Below are 17,423 nucleotides of genomic sequence, written 5' to 3' on the forward strand. Positions count from 1 at the left end.
AACCGGATATATTCGCACAGGAACAAAATTTGTCATTAGCGCGCTGCCCATTGCACGAGCGAATGCTCACGCCCGCCAGAACGCGCGCCCTCTGTTGCCGCTACGGCGAAAAGGCGAAACGATCACAAAATAGTAACTCTTAGAAAATGGCTATAAAGAAGGTGTTGCACTTGTCTTCGATGATGTCCTACTAAAAGAAAGACAGAGAAACTGAATTGCTTTCTCTTTTTTTTCGCAGAAATTATCAACCTTCATCAGCGTCACAATAAGCCTGCTTGTCGGGGCTGTCGTACTAAGTGAGTACCAAACATTGCTTTTGCTCTACTGTCTTAACCAACCTCTCTGGAATATATTTTCTTGCAGAAAAACTAAATAATTGGGAAGCAAGCATTAAAGAAACTCATGAGTGTTAAAATGTAATAGCAGCATGGGTTTGGCTTCATTTTGGCCTGTTTAAAAGTGATTTATAAAATGCTTACTAAGTTGCCCCGCTACCCGGAAGCACTGAAGAGTCCACCAGTTGGATACATTGAAAAATATGGGCTACGCTATGTGTAACTTGTGCCTAAAATTGCAAATTTGTAGGTCAGTTCATTGATAATAATTACTGAATACGGCTTTTCTAAGAATTTTGTGTATTATACGCGGTGCTTAGTTTGGCCTTGACACTTTCTTCGGTCGAATCGAGTTGTTTATGTTTCGTTGGAAAAGAATGCATGCCAATGTGTTTTATGCGGCGGCAGACCCACCTCCGCGAGGACAGCGACGCGTGCTTGGCGCCCGCGTCGAGCCGAACCGCTGCGCCGAACGAGCACGCCTCCGTCTCGCAGTGGTCGCGCCACTGCGACGAACCTCGCGTGGCCACGCTGCCTGACGCGCCGGGAGACACAGTGGCCTTGAGGGACATCGCAGTAGCTCGAACAAGACCAGCTTGCATAATGAAACCTGATAGCGCTTGAACCGATGCATGAGTGGGAGATCGCGCTAAATGAAGTTTGCCATCGTCATCATCATCATCACGCTAGCGAGAGCGAAGGTGCGAAAATCGCGCCTGTAAGTTGTATTCTACGCCTTTATACTTAGACATGCTGTTTCACAGGTGACTCACGTGCCGTGAGTAACGAGTGACATCAGACAGCAGCCGCTTCAGACGGGAATATTTTCAGAAAATGTCAAGAAATGTAGTGTACTCATTTAAACGTAGGTAACATGTAAGCAGATACACCGGGATTACGGGCGCACATCCATTTCCATGGAAGTAGCTTCCAGAAATAGCTTCGTGATTTGAGAGATCCTTCAGTAAGATTAGACCCTTTTTGTCGGACTCAAAAGCCATAAACACTTCTTGCTTAGCACGCTTAAGCGTTCGAGGCAGTTCAGTTAGCTCAGGTGAAAAGGCCTCTTCGGACAATTACAGACATTTTGCTGTCCAGTCACTTCTGCTTCTCCGATTTGCTTGCGATTTCAAGGGAACGTAAAAGGTGCGCGTTGGGTGACTGCGGCGATAAGAAGCAATGCTTTCTCAGCTTCAAGAGATATGTGGCCCTATAACGTAAAACTATTCCAATATGTTTTTATTCCAATCTCCTGACGTCAAATTTGTGTAACCGCCTGACGTCCTGACGTCAAAATGCTGCTTGTCTTATCTAATTAGCTGACAAGAGGCGAGGATCACGCATAAGTGTAGAGGGATTCGTCGGGGCCTAGCCACTGCACTAAATATCGATAACCCGATGAAGAGGGTGGTGACGGCGTCTGCGATTGGTCTACTTTCCCTTACTTAGCCTGCGGCGGCTGGTCAAAAATCGCGATGGCATGCAACAGAAGCTTAAGAATGACGCTACTACGGATCCTCAGCAAAGAAGAGTTGGCAGGACGAGGTCGTAAACGTGCCGAAAGTGCTCGAAAACGTTGCACGGTCACGCTTAAAGTTTTATTATACGCAACTAAACGCATGCTCTCCGGCAGACATCTGTTATTCCTTTCGGAACGGGGCAGCCTGCGGCTATTCATAAGAAAATTCAGTTTTGTTTGGCATATTAATGCATCTTTAACGCGTACACGTCACTTTGACGCGGTGATTTTTCGCGGTTTTTTCACGTCGTGTGACAGGGAGGTGAAGTGGGTGCAGCCCGAAAACTTTTGACCAATAGCCGAGGGCTAATGGCGAAAAAGCAGTCGAATCATTAATAACTATTTTTCTTTTGTTGAGTCAAATTATGCATAACCAGTGTGTACACGTCATATCAGATGGGTAGCTATCGCGGATTTCAGGACGTCGCGTGACAGGCGAAGTGGGGGTGGTCGAAAAAACGTTTTTGAGCAATCGCGGAGGGCTGATTGCAGAATTGGAATAGAAAAATTCGGAATAGCTTTATGTTATAGCGCCCATGTTGTGGAAGAGAAAATCTTACTTAAGGCAACCGCTTTGCCGCTGCACTCTACGGAGTAAATTTTAAAGCAATTTGGAACTTTATGCGTTAAAGAATGGCCTACATTAACTTTTATGCTTTGAATGCTTCGTTAAACAAAATGCTCAAAAATATTTTACAGTGCAAGAAGCAGACAAGCACTGCCACACAGAATCAATGAGTTCGACCACACCCGATTTTGAGTGGTATGCCGAAAAGCCTGCACTGTAAATTGTAGAAGCACTCTAAATTGAGGTGCTCGAATTCATGGTGGTAAATGGCGTAAGGGAAACACGTACATGGGAGAAAGCAGGGACACGACACAGCGCCGCGTCTAGTCGCTTTTTTCCCGTGAAAGTGTTTCTATTGCGTTGTTTGGCCACGAGAAATTGTCTGAATAATTGATGGCGTACAGTGTAGACACAACCTGTGCGTAACAGCACCAGTCCCCCCGAGAGGTAACAGTGGTTTTCAAAATCGTGATAAACTTTACAAAAAGAGCATGCATCATTAATTTCTTCTTTGTGTAAGAAACGCGTTTCTAACCATGATTCTTGAACATGTTCTGCCAGATTGCAGCCTATGGGTTATCAGATCATCAAATAATTGCCGTGCTCAAAGCTTTGCTTATTATGATATAAGTGAAGCTGAAATCTGTCCAACATTTATAGGTCTAAAGAAAAGCAAGGCGTCCGGTATAGAGAACCTGCAGGTAAAACCGATAAAATACGTTTTTCAATACATTACGTCTGTGCTCCCTTAAATAATTAATCTTGGTGTCCAATTAGGTCAATTTCCTCATGCAATGAAAATACCGAAGCTTCTGTTAATTACAGATGTGCCAATGAGGACTAGGCAAAAACTCGCACGCGAATATCAGTAATACCAATTTTTTTCCAAAGGCTTAGAAAAGATGTTTTCTTGATTAACCATGTTCTTTAAAAAATAAATATACATTCCGACTCCCAGTTCGGTTTTAGGAAATGCCATTCTACTTAAAAAGCCTTGTAAAGTCTAAACGGAAGCGTGCTACAGAACATTGAAAATAAGCATATCACTCTAGGTATTTTCATCGATTATAGTAAGGCCTTCGATGCACTCAACCGTAGTGTACTCATACAAAAACTCTCAGGTTACAGAGTTCGTGGTAGACAGCTCGAATTGTTCCGTTCATATTCATCCAACAGGGCTCAATGTGTGTGTATCGGCAATTACCATTCATGTCCCCTTCTTAGAAAAGGTGATTTGCCCAAGGCAGTATTTACGGTCCTGTTTTGTTAAATCTAATCATAAACGATATTGTCAGTAATAATACAAGCTCAAACTTTATTATATATGTGGATGACACCGCTATCTTGCTGTCTGGCCCTGATGAAAGTGATCTAGCGTCAAGATGTAATCACGTCCTTGAGAAACTAGTATTTTGGCCCTATTCTCAGTGTCTTAACATTAACCCAACTAAAAAAAAGTACTTTTTTCTTTGCCCAAAATAATTTACTAAGAAAAGGATAGATACTGTAACAGACACAGAATTGAAATTACCATTGAGCATAAAATCTATTGCGTTGCACTTAGCTCGCATCTCACTTGGAATTCCCACATTGACAATTTGTGTGAAAAAACATTCAATGGGTACAACAGGAGCGCTCTCGCGTTGGCATGCCAATCTTCCATTGCAAGCGAAATAAGTTTATTCTGGACAATTTGCTTCACATAATAAGTATTGCAGTTTGGTATGGTTACTACACAAAGAACTACTATTTATTTATTTATTTATTTATTTATTTATTTATTTATTTATTTATTTGTTTGTTTGTTTGTTTGTTTGGTTACTATCAGGGCCGGCGAGGCGCTCCAGATAGGAGTGGTAAATATTTATACAAATCAATAAAAAAGGAGACTTTTAACATAGGTGATGAAGAAGCCCAGATTCGAAAGCTTCGCGCTCAGGAATCGAGACGATGCAGGCGGGCAGGTAGTTCAAGTATTTATTTGTTAGTATTCCAGTACATTTATTTATTGCAAAAGAGTTATTCGCAACGTCGCAAATGATTATTAGTTATCTTCGACCGAACATTATTTCCAGTCGTACAACATTACGAAAGTACAGCACACGTACCAATTGCGTGTTTTGCGCTCATTATATGCACCCACTTTGAAGCATTCGTTACTTCACTTGCACTGGTTCAAAAGTGTATTAATATTCGCACACGTAGCTCTGACCTATGGCTGATACCACGTTTCCTTACATTTTTTTACATTTTACATTACTTGAACCACAACCTTCCTTTAATCCCTCGGAGGGACAAAGATATAGCGACGCCCACATTACCATTAGTACGCCAACTATATTTTATTAAAATATTTTTGTTCTTATTTAGTTATCTTTTTGGGACATGGGCGAACCTATCCTGGTAATATTGGTGCTTTACCTCGCAGTGTTTTATAGAGGGAATAATTACACCTTGAATTGTTCAATGTTCAATGTTTATCTAATGTATTTCTGTTGATCTGACGTTTTATAGCTCTTTTACCTAGTGATACGCTTCCTACACTCTCTGCGTCAGCATTTAGGCTAGAATTTTGACGATACGCTCACTTAGGCATCTAGTATTGCATACTTTAGAACTCTTACACGTTTACTCTCTTTGTGTTATCATATGTTCTGAGTATTTCTGATGATTTGTTATATTTATTACGTACTTACATGTATGTGTTCATGGCTTGGCATGGAGATCAATGTCGGGCACCACATGTGCATGAAGTAAAAAAAAACAGCCACTGCCTTGTATCTGGGCCTCTGTCAAGTGGCTGACCGCATCTTTTAGCCCTGGGGCGCTATAACGTAAAACTGTTTGAAACTTTTCTATTCCAATTCTGCAATCAGCCCTCCGCGAATAGTGAAAAACATTTTTGGACCACCCCCACTTCACCTGTCTGTCACGCGACGTCACGAAAACTGCGATAGCTCCCCATCTGATATGACGTGTATACACTGGTTATGCATAATTTGACCTAACAAAAGAAAAATATTTCTGATTCGACTGCTTTTTCGCCATTAGCCTTCGGCTCTTGGTCAAAAGTTTTCTGGCTGCATCTACTTCACCTGCCTGTCATGTGACGTCACAAAACCCCAAAAGCTCACCGTGTCAAAGTGACGTCTACGCGTTAAAGATGCATTACTATGCCGAACAAAACTGAATTTTCTTCTGAATAGCCACAGGCTGCCCCGTTCCTAAAGGAATAAAAGATGGCTGCCGCCGATCGCTCAGGCAGTGGGTACTCGCACCTGCCGGAGAGCATGGGTTTATATACGTGTAATAAAACTTCTTTCGTGACCGTGTAACGTTTTCGAGCACTTTCGGCACGTTTACGACCTCGTTCTGCCAACTCTTCTTCGCTGAGTATCTGTTTTAGCGTCATTTTTAAGCTTCCGTTGCATGCCGCCACGATTGTCGACGAGCTACTGTAAGCTAAGTAAGGGAAAGCGGACCAATCACAGACGCCGGCACCACCCTCTTCATCCGGTTATCGATTTTCAGTGCAGTGGCTCGGCCCCATAGAATACCTTTCCACTTGAGCGTCCTCCTCGCCTCTTGTAAGCCAATCATATAAGACAAGCTGCTCAGTGTAGGCAATGTTATTCGTTTTTCAAGCAAAGAAAAGTGACATCCTGTGAACGAGGAGAGCGTTTGATTGGTCTGTTGAGACAACCCTGTGGGTGACCGCCTGTTGCTTTCATGGGCGCTTACGCAAATTTCACGTCAGGAGATTGGAACAAAACATATTTGAATAGTTTTACGTTATAGGGCCCCTGGAAACTATTCCAAGCATGTTTGAAAAAGAACAGAGAACCTGAAATTTGAATTTTTGGGGCAAGAACTACAGAACACTGAAGGAAACACGGAACAATTCACTTTTGTGTCACCGCGAGCACCTTAACAAGGGAAGCGGCTGCAATACTGGAGTTTTTCTTATACCCCTGAAAATGGTGTATTTCGGATGGAAAAGTATCGAAAAACCACCGTTTCACAGATTTATCCCGTTCTTTTTACCAAGAATATTTTCCTGAATTTTCAGTTGACAACGGAGCATGGAAGAATATAGGACGTCATGCATTTTTGTGCATGCTCTGAACTAATATCACATTTCTTCGTCTGTGTCCATAGCTTGCATACAATATTCATGACTTTGGTATCAAAGCGCGAACGCTGTCAACAAGTATTTCTTAGTCATTTTTCAGCGACAAATGTTGTCGGCTTGTCATTTTGATATCCGCCAGTGTTCGTCGCAGAAATTTCTAAGTGCTCTGGCAGCCTAATAAAGAAAGCATGTGCATGAGTGTATTAGAACCCCATGGAGTGGACGCCTAGAAAGTGCGGTCACCCCACTTTCTTCTAGACGTGATGGGCTGACACCACGCTGTGTGGCTTACCTCTTAACAAGGACTGTAGGAACGAACGAAAAAGAAAAGCAGAAGGCAGGGAGGTTAACCAGAATAACGTCCGGTTGGTTACCCTACGTCAGGGCAATGGGAAGGGGGAAAACAAAGATGACAGTGAGAGAGAGGATGGAAGGAAACAAGGAAATTAGTGGTGAGTTTGCGGCGGCGTATGTTCTAATAGTAATTGCACTAATAGTCACGTACGTACACAAGCCCGTCCTCCACAAGAAGCACAAAAGTGCCTTCACAGCTTTATGGGCCGACGAGCGATGGGGGCGGAGTGCCAGCAGCACTTGCACGGAAAGCGGCCGATTGTCCACTTCTTGTAGAGCGTCAGCAAGTTCTTGTCTTTCAGGGGCATATCGTGGACAGTGGTACAGCAGAAGGTGGATATTTTCTTCGGTGCCGCACACCTCACATGCTGCACTGTTGGCAAATCCAGTTAATGAAGAGTATGCCTTTGTGAAGGCAACTTCTAACCACAGGCGATAGAGAAGCGTAGCTTCATGCCGAGGAAGTGCGAATGGATGTCGGAGTTGCAGTAAGGGGTTTAATTGATGCAGTCGTGTAAGTCTTAAGTTTGGCGAGTTGCACACGGTCAGTGAGAGACTGCGTGCCAGGTGTGGAAGCTGCCTTGCGGCGTCTGTCCTCGGAAGCGGAATTGGAACGCTGTGCTGTTCTTGATGTGATGTGCGAGCAGCGTTATCGGCGGAATCATTGTCACTGATTCCACAATGGGCAGGTACGCATTTAAAGACACCCTCGTGACCTTCTTGTTGGACGTGCTTGTGAAGTTTCGCGATTTCGTATGTCAGCTGTTTGCGACATCCGTGTCGGAGAACTCACTGCGTGCAGTGTAATGCCAGTTTGAAGTACGGGAACACAGCCCATTTTCTAAGTCTTTCAAAATCAATGAATTCCAGTGCACGACGCTGAGCCGTTAATTCTGCCACCGTTGAGGTCGTGACATGCGATGTCTTGAATCGCAGTGTTATTCCTGACGTTAGTATAACCACGGCACCATAAGAACTGGACGACCTAGCCGATACATCGGTATACATGTGCATGTGGTCGCTGATGCCGGGGGAAAATGCCCGAAGCAGGAGGGTAGTAGAGAGGCTTGAGCATCAGAGGCCCTATAATGAATCAGGTTTTCGTGTCCTTTTCCTTCTATATCATGACTTTTATTAGAGTAACTAGGACAAGTAGCAGTACCTATTGTGTAAACTCTTGACTTTAATGGTGGACACAGCCACGAAAAAATGATTGAGTTCAATTCACGATGCGTTGTCAGCTTATGACTTACGAAATGAAATTTATTGCCTGCTGTTGGACTTCTCACCTTGTTTTCGCGTGCGCTTCATCGCGAAAGCCTCCTTACTTTGTCTACTAGACACCGTTGCCCGGTTGATGCAAAATTGTTTAAAGTACTGCACCCCAAAGATTGTTATTAATCCATCGCAATCCAAATATGATATGCTTCCACTCGCCATGGTTTCATTGTGGTTTCAGCGTTGCACTGCTAAGCATGAGGTCGCTGAATCGAATCCCGGCTACGGCGGCCGCATTTCGATTGAGGCGAAACCCCCGGACACCGTGAATTGCGTGCATGCTGAAGAACTCTAAGTGGCGGAAATTAATCAGCAGTTCCCCCCTACAGAGTACCTCATAATCATATCGTGGTTTTGGCACGTTAAATCGCAGAATTTTCGAAATATATTTCCGAGACTGGTGACTTACGGCGAGGCTCAATATTAGGGCCTGTTTTATTTCTCGTCACGAGACATTGCTAACTAGCGCTAAAGAAGCGGCGGGACGTGAACAAGATGTACACTGGACGCAACGCTAGACCGAATTTTCGCTAGCATAAAACTTCATCGGATGTGCAGAACCAAGGCGCAAGGAGACAACGTCAATTTTTTTCCCGCTTCTACTAACACAGAAGCGATCAAAACAAATCTATGCGCATGGTATTTTTCAGATGGGAACATTCTTTCTTTTTTGAGATCCAGCGACGGGGTGCTTGCACATCTATCACCATCTAGCAGAAACGCTAGCACATGTGGATGGCTATCTAATTTTGCGAAGTGGAATAGCAGTCGTATTTATGACATACGCAAAAAAAAAACTTTGTGAGAAGTTGAGTCGATGCGTCGTTCGAACCCGGGAGGAGGACTTGAGGATTAGAATACTCGAGGAAGTGGCCCAACTTCTCTAACGATGGGTGTGGCGCCGCACTCCTGCAATGAGCACCTTGTGTGCGTGACTAAGAATGATCTCCTACACCAGATACACTTCTTGTACTTGGATGCATATAAAATAATTTCTCTAAGCCAACTACCCAACGTTGCCTTCAGCGCCGCTTTTGCAATGCCCCCTTGCCACGGATGGTGAGGCTATTCTCGGGCTAGGTTCCGCCGAAGTGTATCCCGATGGGAGAGGGCGACGAGGCGCTGTCTCCGGGCGGCAGCCGGCGAAGGTATTTCCGTTGCCAATGTGGCGCCACTCTCGACTGCACGGTAGCTTCATCGTCCTTGGAGGCCGGTAATTGACGTCACTTGATGCACCTTCGAGGGCTGCCCACCCACTAAGCCTGGCGTTGTGCCTGATGGCCACGCTGTGCCTCATAGGGAGGCGTCACTGCCTTTCGTCCGGCGTCGCTCACAAAACACCAGCTTGACTGTCGTGTCGGCACTTGGTATTAGTATGCTTGAGTCCTTGTCAACCGTACCCCAGGGTTAGATCATGCTACCTCTGGGTGTGTCGTGGTATGGCATGTAGGTTGCCGGCTGTAACTGAACGGCAACGCAACATAAACAAAACATTAGGATTGACTTATCCGCGGTATAGCTACAAATCAGATGGCAGTTGCGGTAGTCGTGCGTCATATAGAAAGGCGTGCTCAAGCAGAACGATAGCTGCCTGGCTTACACGAGACCTTGCACACTTTTCAATGTGGAAAGCTTCGCTCATTTCACATGCAACTATGCCTACCCGTCGTAGTTGCTAAGACAAAATAAATATCTAACATGGTTCGGCGCTAAAAGGCACCTAAATGATGGTTTCTTACGATGGTTACTAGAGGGAACTGTAAGCAGAGCGGTACTCAGCCTGCAAGGAATTGATGGAGTATCCTAATGTTCTCGTGGCTTCAGGTAGCTTTGCAACTGAACAATGTTATCACTTTCAACAAAACATTCTGTTAGATGCATCGCAGTGATTATGCATGTGCACATAGTCTTCTCGCTTTCTTCGTCTAGAAATATATGAACGCTTTAGCATGCAAACCAGTGCAGGCAGATAAACCGTAGTAAGTAAAACCACAAGGACGTGCGATGCCGCAGGCATGGACATCCGACCAATACATGCACTGACCATTCTTCTTGTGGCAGTTGAACGACTACAAACTCCCTCTGGTACAAACTCCCCTAAATCACTGTGCGATCTAATGCTACCGAGTGGCTTCTTGCTCCTTTTCAGTGGCGTCCTTCCCCGTACTTCTCTAGACATACAAATACGCACTATTCATGCCTGTACCAAACGTCATGGCGCTGTCTTCCGTTTTACAAACCGCGATCAATTTTGTCGGGGCTCCGCGTGTCTCGGATAGGCGCAGTTAATTTCTTTTCCCTTTATCCTGTGGTAGCTTCAACACTAGTCAAGGAGACGGAAGGTGTTTAAGGCTCGAAGTCGGCGCCCCTCGATAATTCGAGTGCACGGTGGCAGCGCGAAGGAAAAGCCGTAGTCCAGTAGAGGGACGCTTTACTCAAACGCCGAGGCGTGTGTCCGAGTCCAAGCCCAAACTCCGCTCTCTCCCACAAAACCAAAACATGACTTTTTAAACCACCAGTTGCACAAAGGAATTGCAAACCAGCCAATCACACATTGTTAAGGACGGCCTGCTTAAAGCCCCTCCATGCACGTTTCCGCCGACCAGGTTAAGTACCGCCAACCTGCCCTCCTCCTCCACGCTCCTCTCCCACTCACCCCCTTAGCTTCCGGCGTCAAGCGGAACTTACGTAGCTGCAGCTTCCTGTTCCGAGTGGAAGTGACGCTTTGTTTTTTAGCGTTGTTTACTTTCGCGTCACTGGAGAGGCTTTGCACGAGCCGCGGTTGAAACTATGAATGCAATTCCATCCAAGAACCACCGCCCACTGTAACCAGCGATCTGCTCGTGTTCGCTGCTTCGCGTCAACCTGCGACGGGTTGTGGCACGAGCGACAACGTAAAGTGGAATGTAGTGCCTGGGCGCTTGGAGACCACTGCCGTTTTTCGTGCATTTGCAAACAGCGACCGCGAACTACTACTTCAGCGCAATACAACAGCTTGTCACCTTTGCATTCTTCTTATGGTGACTGCCACAGCTCTGCTAAGCACGCGCGGGCGTCTCACCATCGTCTAACAGCAGTCAAAGCGGAAATTCCCGCATCGCAACTCCAGGAAGCGGAAACGCCGGAACCGGAAACTTTTAAACCGGAAATGCCGGAACCGGAGATACCGGAACCGGATTTGGTGTGAGGGGAAAGGCGGCGCACAACAAAGGTTGTCGCTACATAAGAAAGCGGCGGTGGCGCGTGGATGCAGGGGTTTTAGGCCTGCTGAGGTGTAAGTTTTGCCAGCCAGGCATTCAGTGCTTGAGTTAGTTTTGCGTGCGCTCTGTTACGAGCACAAGGAAGACTGGGAGAACTGTCTGCCGGCAACTTTGTTTGCTTTGCAAATGGTTGCACATGAGGCTACAGGGTTCTCGCCAGCAGAAGAAGTGTATGGGAGGACACTCCGTTCTCCACTGAGAATGTTAAGAGAGATGTGGGAGGAAAGAGGGGAGAGTCCAACAGTGGTTGAATACGTGCTAAATCTGCTGGAACGGCTAAGCGCAACCCAAGAGCTAGTCGAAAAGAACATGGGAGTGGCCCAAAAGAACGCCAAATTCTATTACGACAAGAATGCGAGGCTTCGTACGTTTAACGCCGGAGACCAGGTAAAGATGCTCAAACCTTCAAGAAAGAACAAGCTTGAAGTTCGCTGGGATGGGCCCGTTAAAGATTTGCACAAACTTTCAGATACTAACTATGCTCTGAAAATGCCCGGTCGCAGGAAGGAGGTGAGGATATATCACTGCAATTTGATGAAGCCGTGTGTAGAACGGAGCGGAGTCGTTAACTATACAATCAAGGAGGAGGATGTCACTAGTAGCAAGTTTAAGGAGTATAAGGCGACCTCCAACTTTGAAATCGGCCTAGAAGAAGTAGTAAAACTTCGGTAAGCTCGCACGCTCTAAGACCCGAGCAGCTAGATGAGCTAAAAGGGGTATCAGGGGAATATCTCGACAGGTTCAGCGATCGGCCGGGTAGAACCGAACTAATAACGCATGAAATAGAGCTGACATCAACCGAACCCGTAAGATCAAAGCCTTACAGGGTGTCTCCAAGACAGAGAGACATTATGGAGGCAGAGATACAGCGCATGCTAGAGTTGGGAGTTATTGAGCCCGCTGAGAGTGGCTACACGTCACCGCTAATGCTGGTAGAAACCCCTAACAAGGAACCTCGTCTGTGTGTTGACTACAGGAAGTTAAATGATATCACTAGGGATCAGCTGTACCCGATACCCAACATTGTGTAGCGAATTGAAAGACTTAGCGCTGCTAAATACATTACAACTATAGATCTGGTGCGGGGGCACTGGCAAGTTCCCCTTTCAGAAAGTGCCAGCCGCTATGCCGGATTCATCTCACCTGTAGGCACTTTTCGCCCTCTCACGCTCAGCTTCGGGCTGAAGAACACGCCGTTTAGCTTCGCTAAGTTAATGGATATTGTCCTAAAAGACTTGCAGCAGTTAGCCTTGCTATATCTTGATGATGTAGTAATTTTTTTGGACAGCTGGGAACAACACGTATCGCACCTCAAACAGGTGTTCTCACGGTTGAGGGAAGCCGGCTTCAGAATAAAAGCGGAAAAGTGTAGAATTGGTTGTTCACAGGTTACTTATCTGGGCCATGTTGTCGGCCAGGGCACGAGACGGCCGGCCGAGCTGAATATAGCTACTATTGGAGAATTTTCTCAGCCGCACCCGAAAACAGACCTTCGTTCATTTTTGGGACTCGTGGGGTACAATCACCGGTACATTCCGAATTACTCGCAAATGGCAAGTCCATTAACGGACGCCCTCCGAAAGGGAGCACCGAGTAGCGTACACTGGGAAATGGACAAAGAAAATGCTTTCCAAAGTATGAAAGTCTGTGCTTCGCGCGACAGACTACACAAAGGAATTCATAGTTCAATGCGACGCATGCGACAGAGGTATGGGCGTGGTACTTAGTCAGGTGGGCGACGATAACGAGGAGCATCCTATCCTCTATGCCAGCCGTAAACTAAATGTAAGAGAGGAAGCCTACAGCGCTTCAGAGAAGGAATGAGTTTGTTTAGTTTGGGCCGCCCAGAAGTCGTTGTGTTACTTGTGCGGAGCGAAGTTCATCTTCGAGACCGACCACTGTCTTCTGACGTGGCTCAGTCAAATGTCACACAAATATGGCCGCTTGCTCCGATGGAGTCTCACTCTCCAAGAGTACAACTTCTCCGTTAGATATCAGAAGGGAAAGTTGCATAGCAATGCGGATGGTTTGAGCAGGCTAATATGAATTCTGCGTTTAAGGGTCCCGCCTAAATTTTAGGGTTATTATTAATTTTGTTAAGCCAAGAATATCCCCTCTCATTTAGCAGGATTCCCTCTTTGATTGCTGAATTTGTCAGCACGAAATTGCTTGAAAATTGGATAGCGAAATGCAGCCTTTTTCGTTTCTGCACTTATGATTTCTTTGAAGCCTAGGGGGTCTAAAGTGTGATCCAAGGTACGTCATCTCGGCGTAGAGCCGTGTTGTGGGGTTCGTTTTGCAGTAGCCTGTCCTTGTTGGGTGTTTTGGGGCGGTGACATCATTACAGAAGTGGTCGCTGCGAGCCAAGGCATCACCCCCTGGCCACCAGCCGTTCTCTTCCTGCCCAGCGGTTGTCAACACTGGACAGTCGAGATTTTCCTGGCCATGGAGGCGCTGTTAAGAACGGCCTGCTGAGGTGCAAGTTTTGCCAGCCAGTTGCGACAGTGGCGTCAAGCTTTTCCTGGAAGGCCGCCGCAGCCCTCTAGCCACAGCGTCACTAAGTCGACTGTGTCCGGAGGACAATACGCGCGTCCTCGGCTCTCCGTCGCAGGAGCCGAGATGAGTTCGACGAAGCAGGCTTTACGCCGGAACACGGCACCGGACACACCCGGTCTGCCGCGAGCGGGGGAGTCCCCGGGGAACGTAGTTCGAGGCCCCTTCCCACGCGCCGTTCAAGACGCAAGACAATGGGCAACCGGCCGCGCTGCGGGGGTCAGCTTGGGGAATAAAAGGCACCTTTCCTGACGTAAGCCCCGAGTTCGGCGAAGACAGCCTGACCTCGGTTGAGGACCGTGAACCTGTGCGGAAGTGTGTGTGTGTAATCCCTCGTGCAGAGAGGCGACTCGTTTACGATGACTGGTCGAACGTTTCTCTCACCTTCGGATCGAGGGAGGACCGAGTGTTTATAAAGCGCTGTTGTGCGGCTGCTCGAGTATACTTTCTCTCGCAGTCATGCTAGACTGATGAACTGCAGCGTCCTTATGCAGATACTGTAAATAAACCCATATTCCTCGTTCTCGATGAGAAGCAGTCCTCTTCATCAACGTCCTCAGCGTGGATAAGTTGGACGACGGCATGGGCCAGCTACCATCTAATTCATGCCCGACTACAATCTTAACAACTGGTTAGGAATGGTGGCATTGAGCCCCCAATCCTTACAACATGCGAGTTCACATCATTGCAACCAATAGCACAACCACGTTCGAGCCGCACATGGCATTGGTGGAAATATTGGTACAATTTACAACACGCCAGGGAATAGGATTGCTCAAAGACAGGTGTCATCTCCCTCTCTCCTACGTTAGGTTATCGGCCCTTGATCTCCCCTTTCTCCTGCAAGCGGCCGCCACGCAAGCTGCGAGAATGTTTCCACTGACTGCATGTCTGCCATCAGTGGGTTGCTCTGCCAGTACTGAGAATACTCTGTCCCCCGTGCTGCTGTGGGCTGGCTCGCTTGAATTCCAAACACAATAATTTGGACCCGATGGCAATCGCACACAAAAGCATCCATCGGTCGTAGCTGGCTTAGTGGTGGTAAAGCTACCGCCATTTTCACAGGCATTTTAACAAGGCGCCTATGGATGCCAAACATAGACACTCAAGCCGGCTGGGCAGTGTCCCGTCGCCAAATTTCCGTGACTGAGACGGCCGACGGAACATGTGGGAAGTGCATGGGCATTAGCGGTCTCGGTTATCTCAAGCACCTTTTCTTTTCGCGCCCGTTTCACCGAACGCTCCCCTTCAGCTCGGACTGTTTGCTCTTTTTTGCGAGCGCAGGGGCAGATCTGGTGCCTCTTCTACGGCACAGCCACTGATCCGCTATTTCTCCACGCGGGGGGTTTCCTGCGTCCCCTCTTCGCGGAACCCACCTGCGTCCTTCGTTTCCAGTGATTCGCCGATACAGCAGCGTGTGGAATCTTCCTGTGCTTTGCTGTAGTCGCATAAACGGGGCTACACAACAACAGCAAGACCACTCCCTAACCTCAAACTAACTGACGCCTTTCGCGCACCACGCAAAACGTGCATTGAGCAGGTGAAATCGGCTGATTGTGTATGACTGGCAGGTGCAACACGACGATGTAGAGCGCGCTATTTGTGGCATACTAGCAGGCAAAACGTACGGTCCCCCTATATGGACCAATCGAGAGCGTGTACCATGGGTCCGTCGCGTGCATGGTGTCGTTGGCGTCAAGACATGTGAAGGAAGGACTGCAAAATACCGAAGAGAAGCACACCATTTATTTTAATCATCAGACGCCGATTGTTTAGATGACATCTAGTGTTTCAACAATCCTGTGAAGTGAAAGCGCAGTGCATTACTGTTTGAAGCCCGTTGAATATTTCTGGGGAAGCGGAAGGGCATTTGTATCGTATCTGTATCGTATCGTAGCTAATGCCTATCGTGTGGAAATATCGAAGAGAGCTTTGAGTATGTCTCAGCCTCCATACAGAGGAGAACAGTGACGTATAGTTTACACTCAATTTAACAAAATGATTGCCGCACTAGAGTGATTTCGTCAAACCGGGAAGTTCGGAAAATCGAGTAACGGATTTTTGGGTCCTTCGAAATCTACAATTTTAAACTAGCGACACGCAAAAAGGTACCGCGGTATTGTATTTGCCGCTAAACCATGCCTGCACGTGTAAAAAGTCCGTGAGGGAGGCTGAATACCGCCGCCCCTATCGCCATCTGGTACGTAAGAATGCTAGCCACTGCTTTGAGTCTATTGTACCGTGCATGGGCGTGGCGTGCAGCTTCGACAAAATAAAGCTAGGGCCGTGACTGGGGTGTCTACATTTTTTACGCGACAGCGTTAGAGCATACGCTCGAGAAAAAAAATCAGTCTGCGTCAAAATCAGAAATCACAGCTTCTTTTACTCATTTATTTTTTTAAAAGGATTTGATCCAAGCTTGTTTCGTTAATTCGACTTGATAACAACATTGAACCTTATGAGTATTTGCCGGGGAATGAAAATTTCTTCGTTAGATCGGGAACTTGTAAAATCGGGTTTCGTTAGATCGAATTTTAACTGTATATTTACCTGCTCGAAATGTAGGCTGTTGATATAATCGTTGAAATGTTAAAGAAAATAAGGCAGAGAAAAGTAAAAGACGCAGGTCCAACGAAACTTCGGAATGTAAACGATGGGACGCTTGCGGGATTTAGCAATGTAACAGGTGACACGCGTACTTCTCGCCAGTAGCTGTTAGCTGTGTGTGTCACGAGAACGATGCCATGCTTTTCGAAGAGAGATATGCGTACACAAAAGTACTACGCATATCCAGCTACAGTAAACGAGTGCAATCGGAATCAGACTTGCCTGGAGCAGTCGCGCAGACGGCTGATGGCTGCATGAACGCCGCCTCTCAGTACCTGCTGGGTTCGAGATATTTTGGATACGAGCGCCAAAAACCTGCATGCGGTATGGCTGCTCGTGGCTATTCGCGTTATCAGCCTGTGCATTTTGTTACGAGTGATGGGAAACGGAATTTGCGCTTTTTCTTGGCCTGCTTCGGCGCGTGCAGCGGCCACCGCTGCTGATAAGAGAGCGAAAGGGAAACGCGGTTCCGTCTAATACATTCGTATCTGGTTGAAGCCGGAAGATTGGCACTGTTTGAAATTATACATTTGTGCTTTAGACTACACCAAAAGAACATAGCAACTTGATGAAACACTTCAAGCAGCATAGAGAGTAAACAATGAGACTGCAGAAACAGTAAAAGGAAGCTTTACCTTAGGGAACGAACATTAAAAGGCTGAAATTGTTTATCTGGTCTTTACCATGCCTAATTTGACACGGTTTGGTGAACTAAAATGAAGTGAAAATCCATAGCTGTAGGGAGAAGTGGTTATCAATAAAAAATTTTTTTTTGAATTGTAGCATCTGGGCACACTTATAAAGCGAATGATACTGC

General features: G+C 46.5%; 1 protein-coding gene across 1 annotated transcript in view; it reads left to right on the forward strand.

Annotated features, from left to right (window-relative positions):
- Nucleotides 1-17,423, forward strand: part of LOC126539977 (dual oxidase maturation factor 2-like) — a 449,790-nt gene that overhangs the window by 148,197 nt on the left and 284,170 nt on the right. The window contains exon 2 of the mRNA XM_050186802.3: nucleotides 239-296. Coding sequence (XP_050042759.1) covers nucleotides 239-296 — 58 coding nt within the window. The remainder of the gene's footprint in view (nucleotides 1-238; nucleotides 297-17,423) is intronic.

Source organism: Dermacentor andersoni, chromosome 2 (genome assembly GCF_023375885.2).
Source record: "Dermacentor andersoni chromosome 2, qqDerAnde1_hic_scaffold, whole genome shotgun sequence".
Lineage (NCBI taxonomy): Eukaryota > Metazoa > Arthropoda > Arachnida > Ixodida > Ixodidae > Dermacentor > Dermacentor andersoni.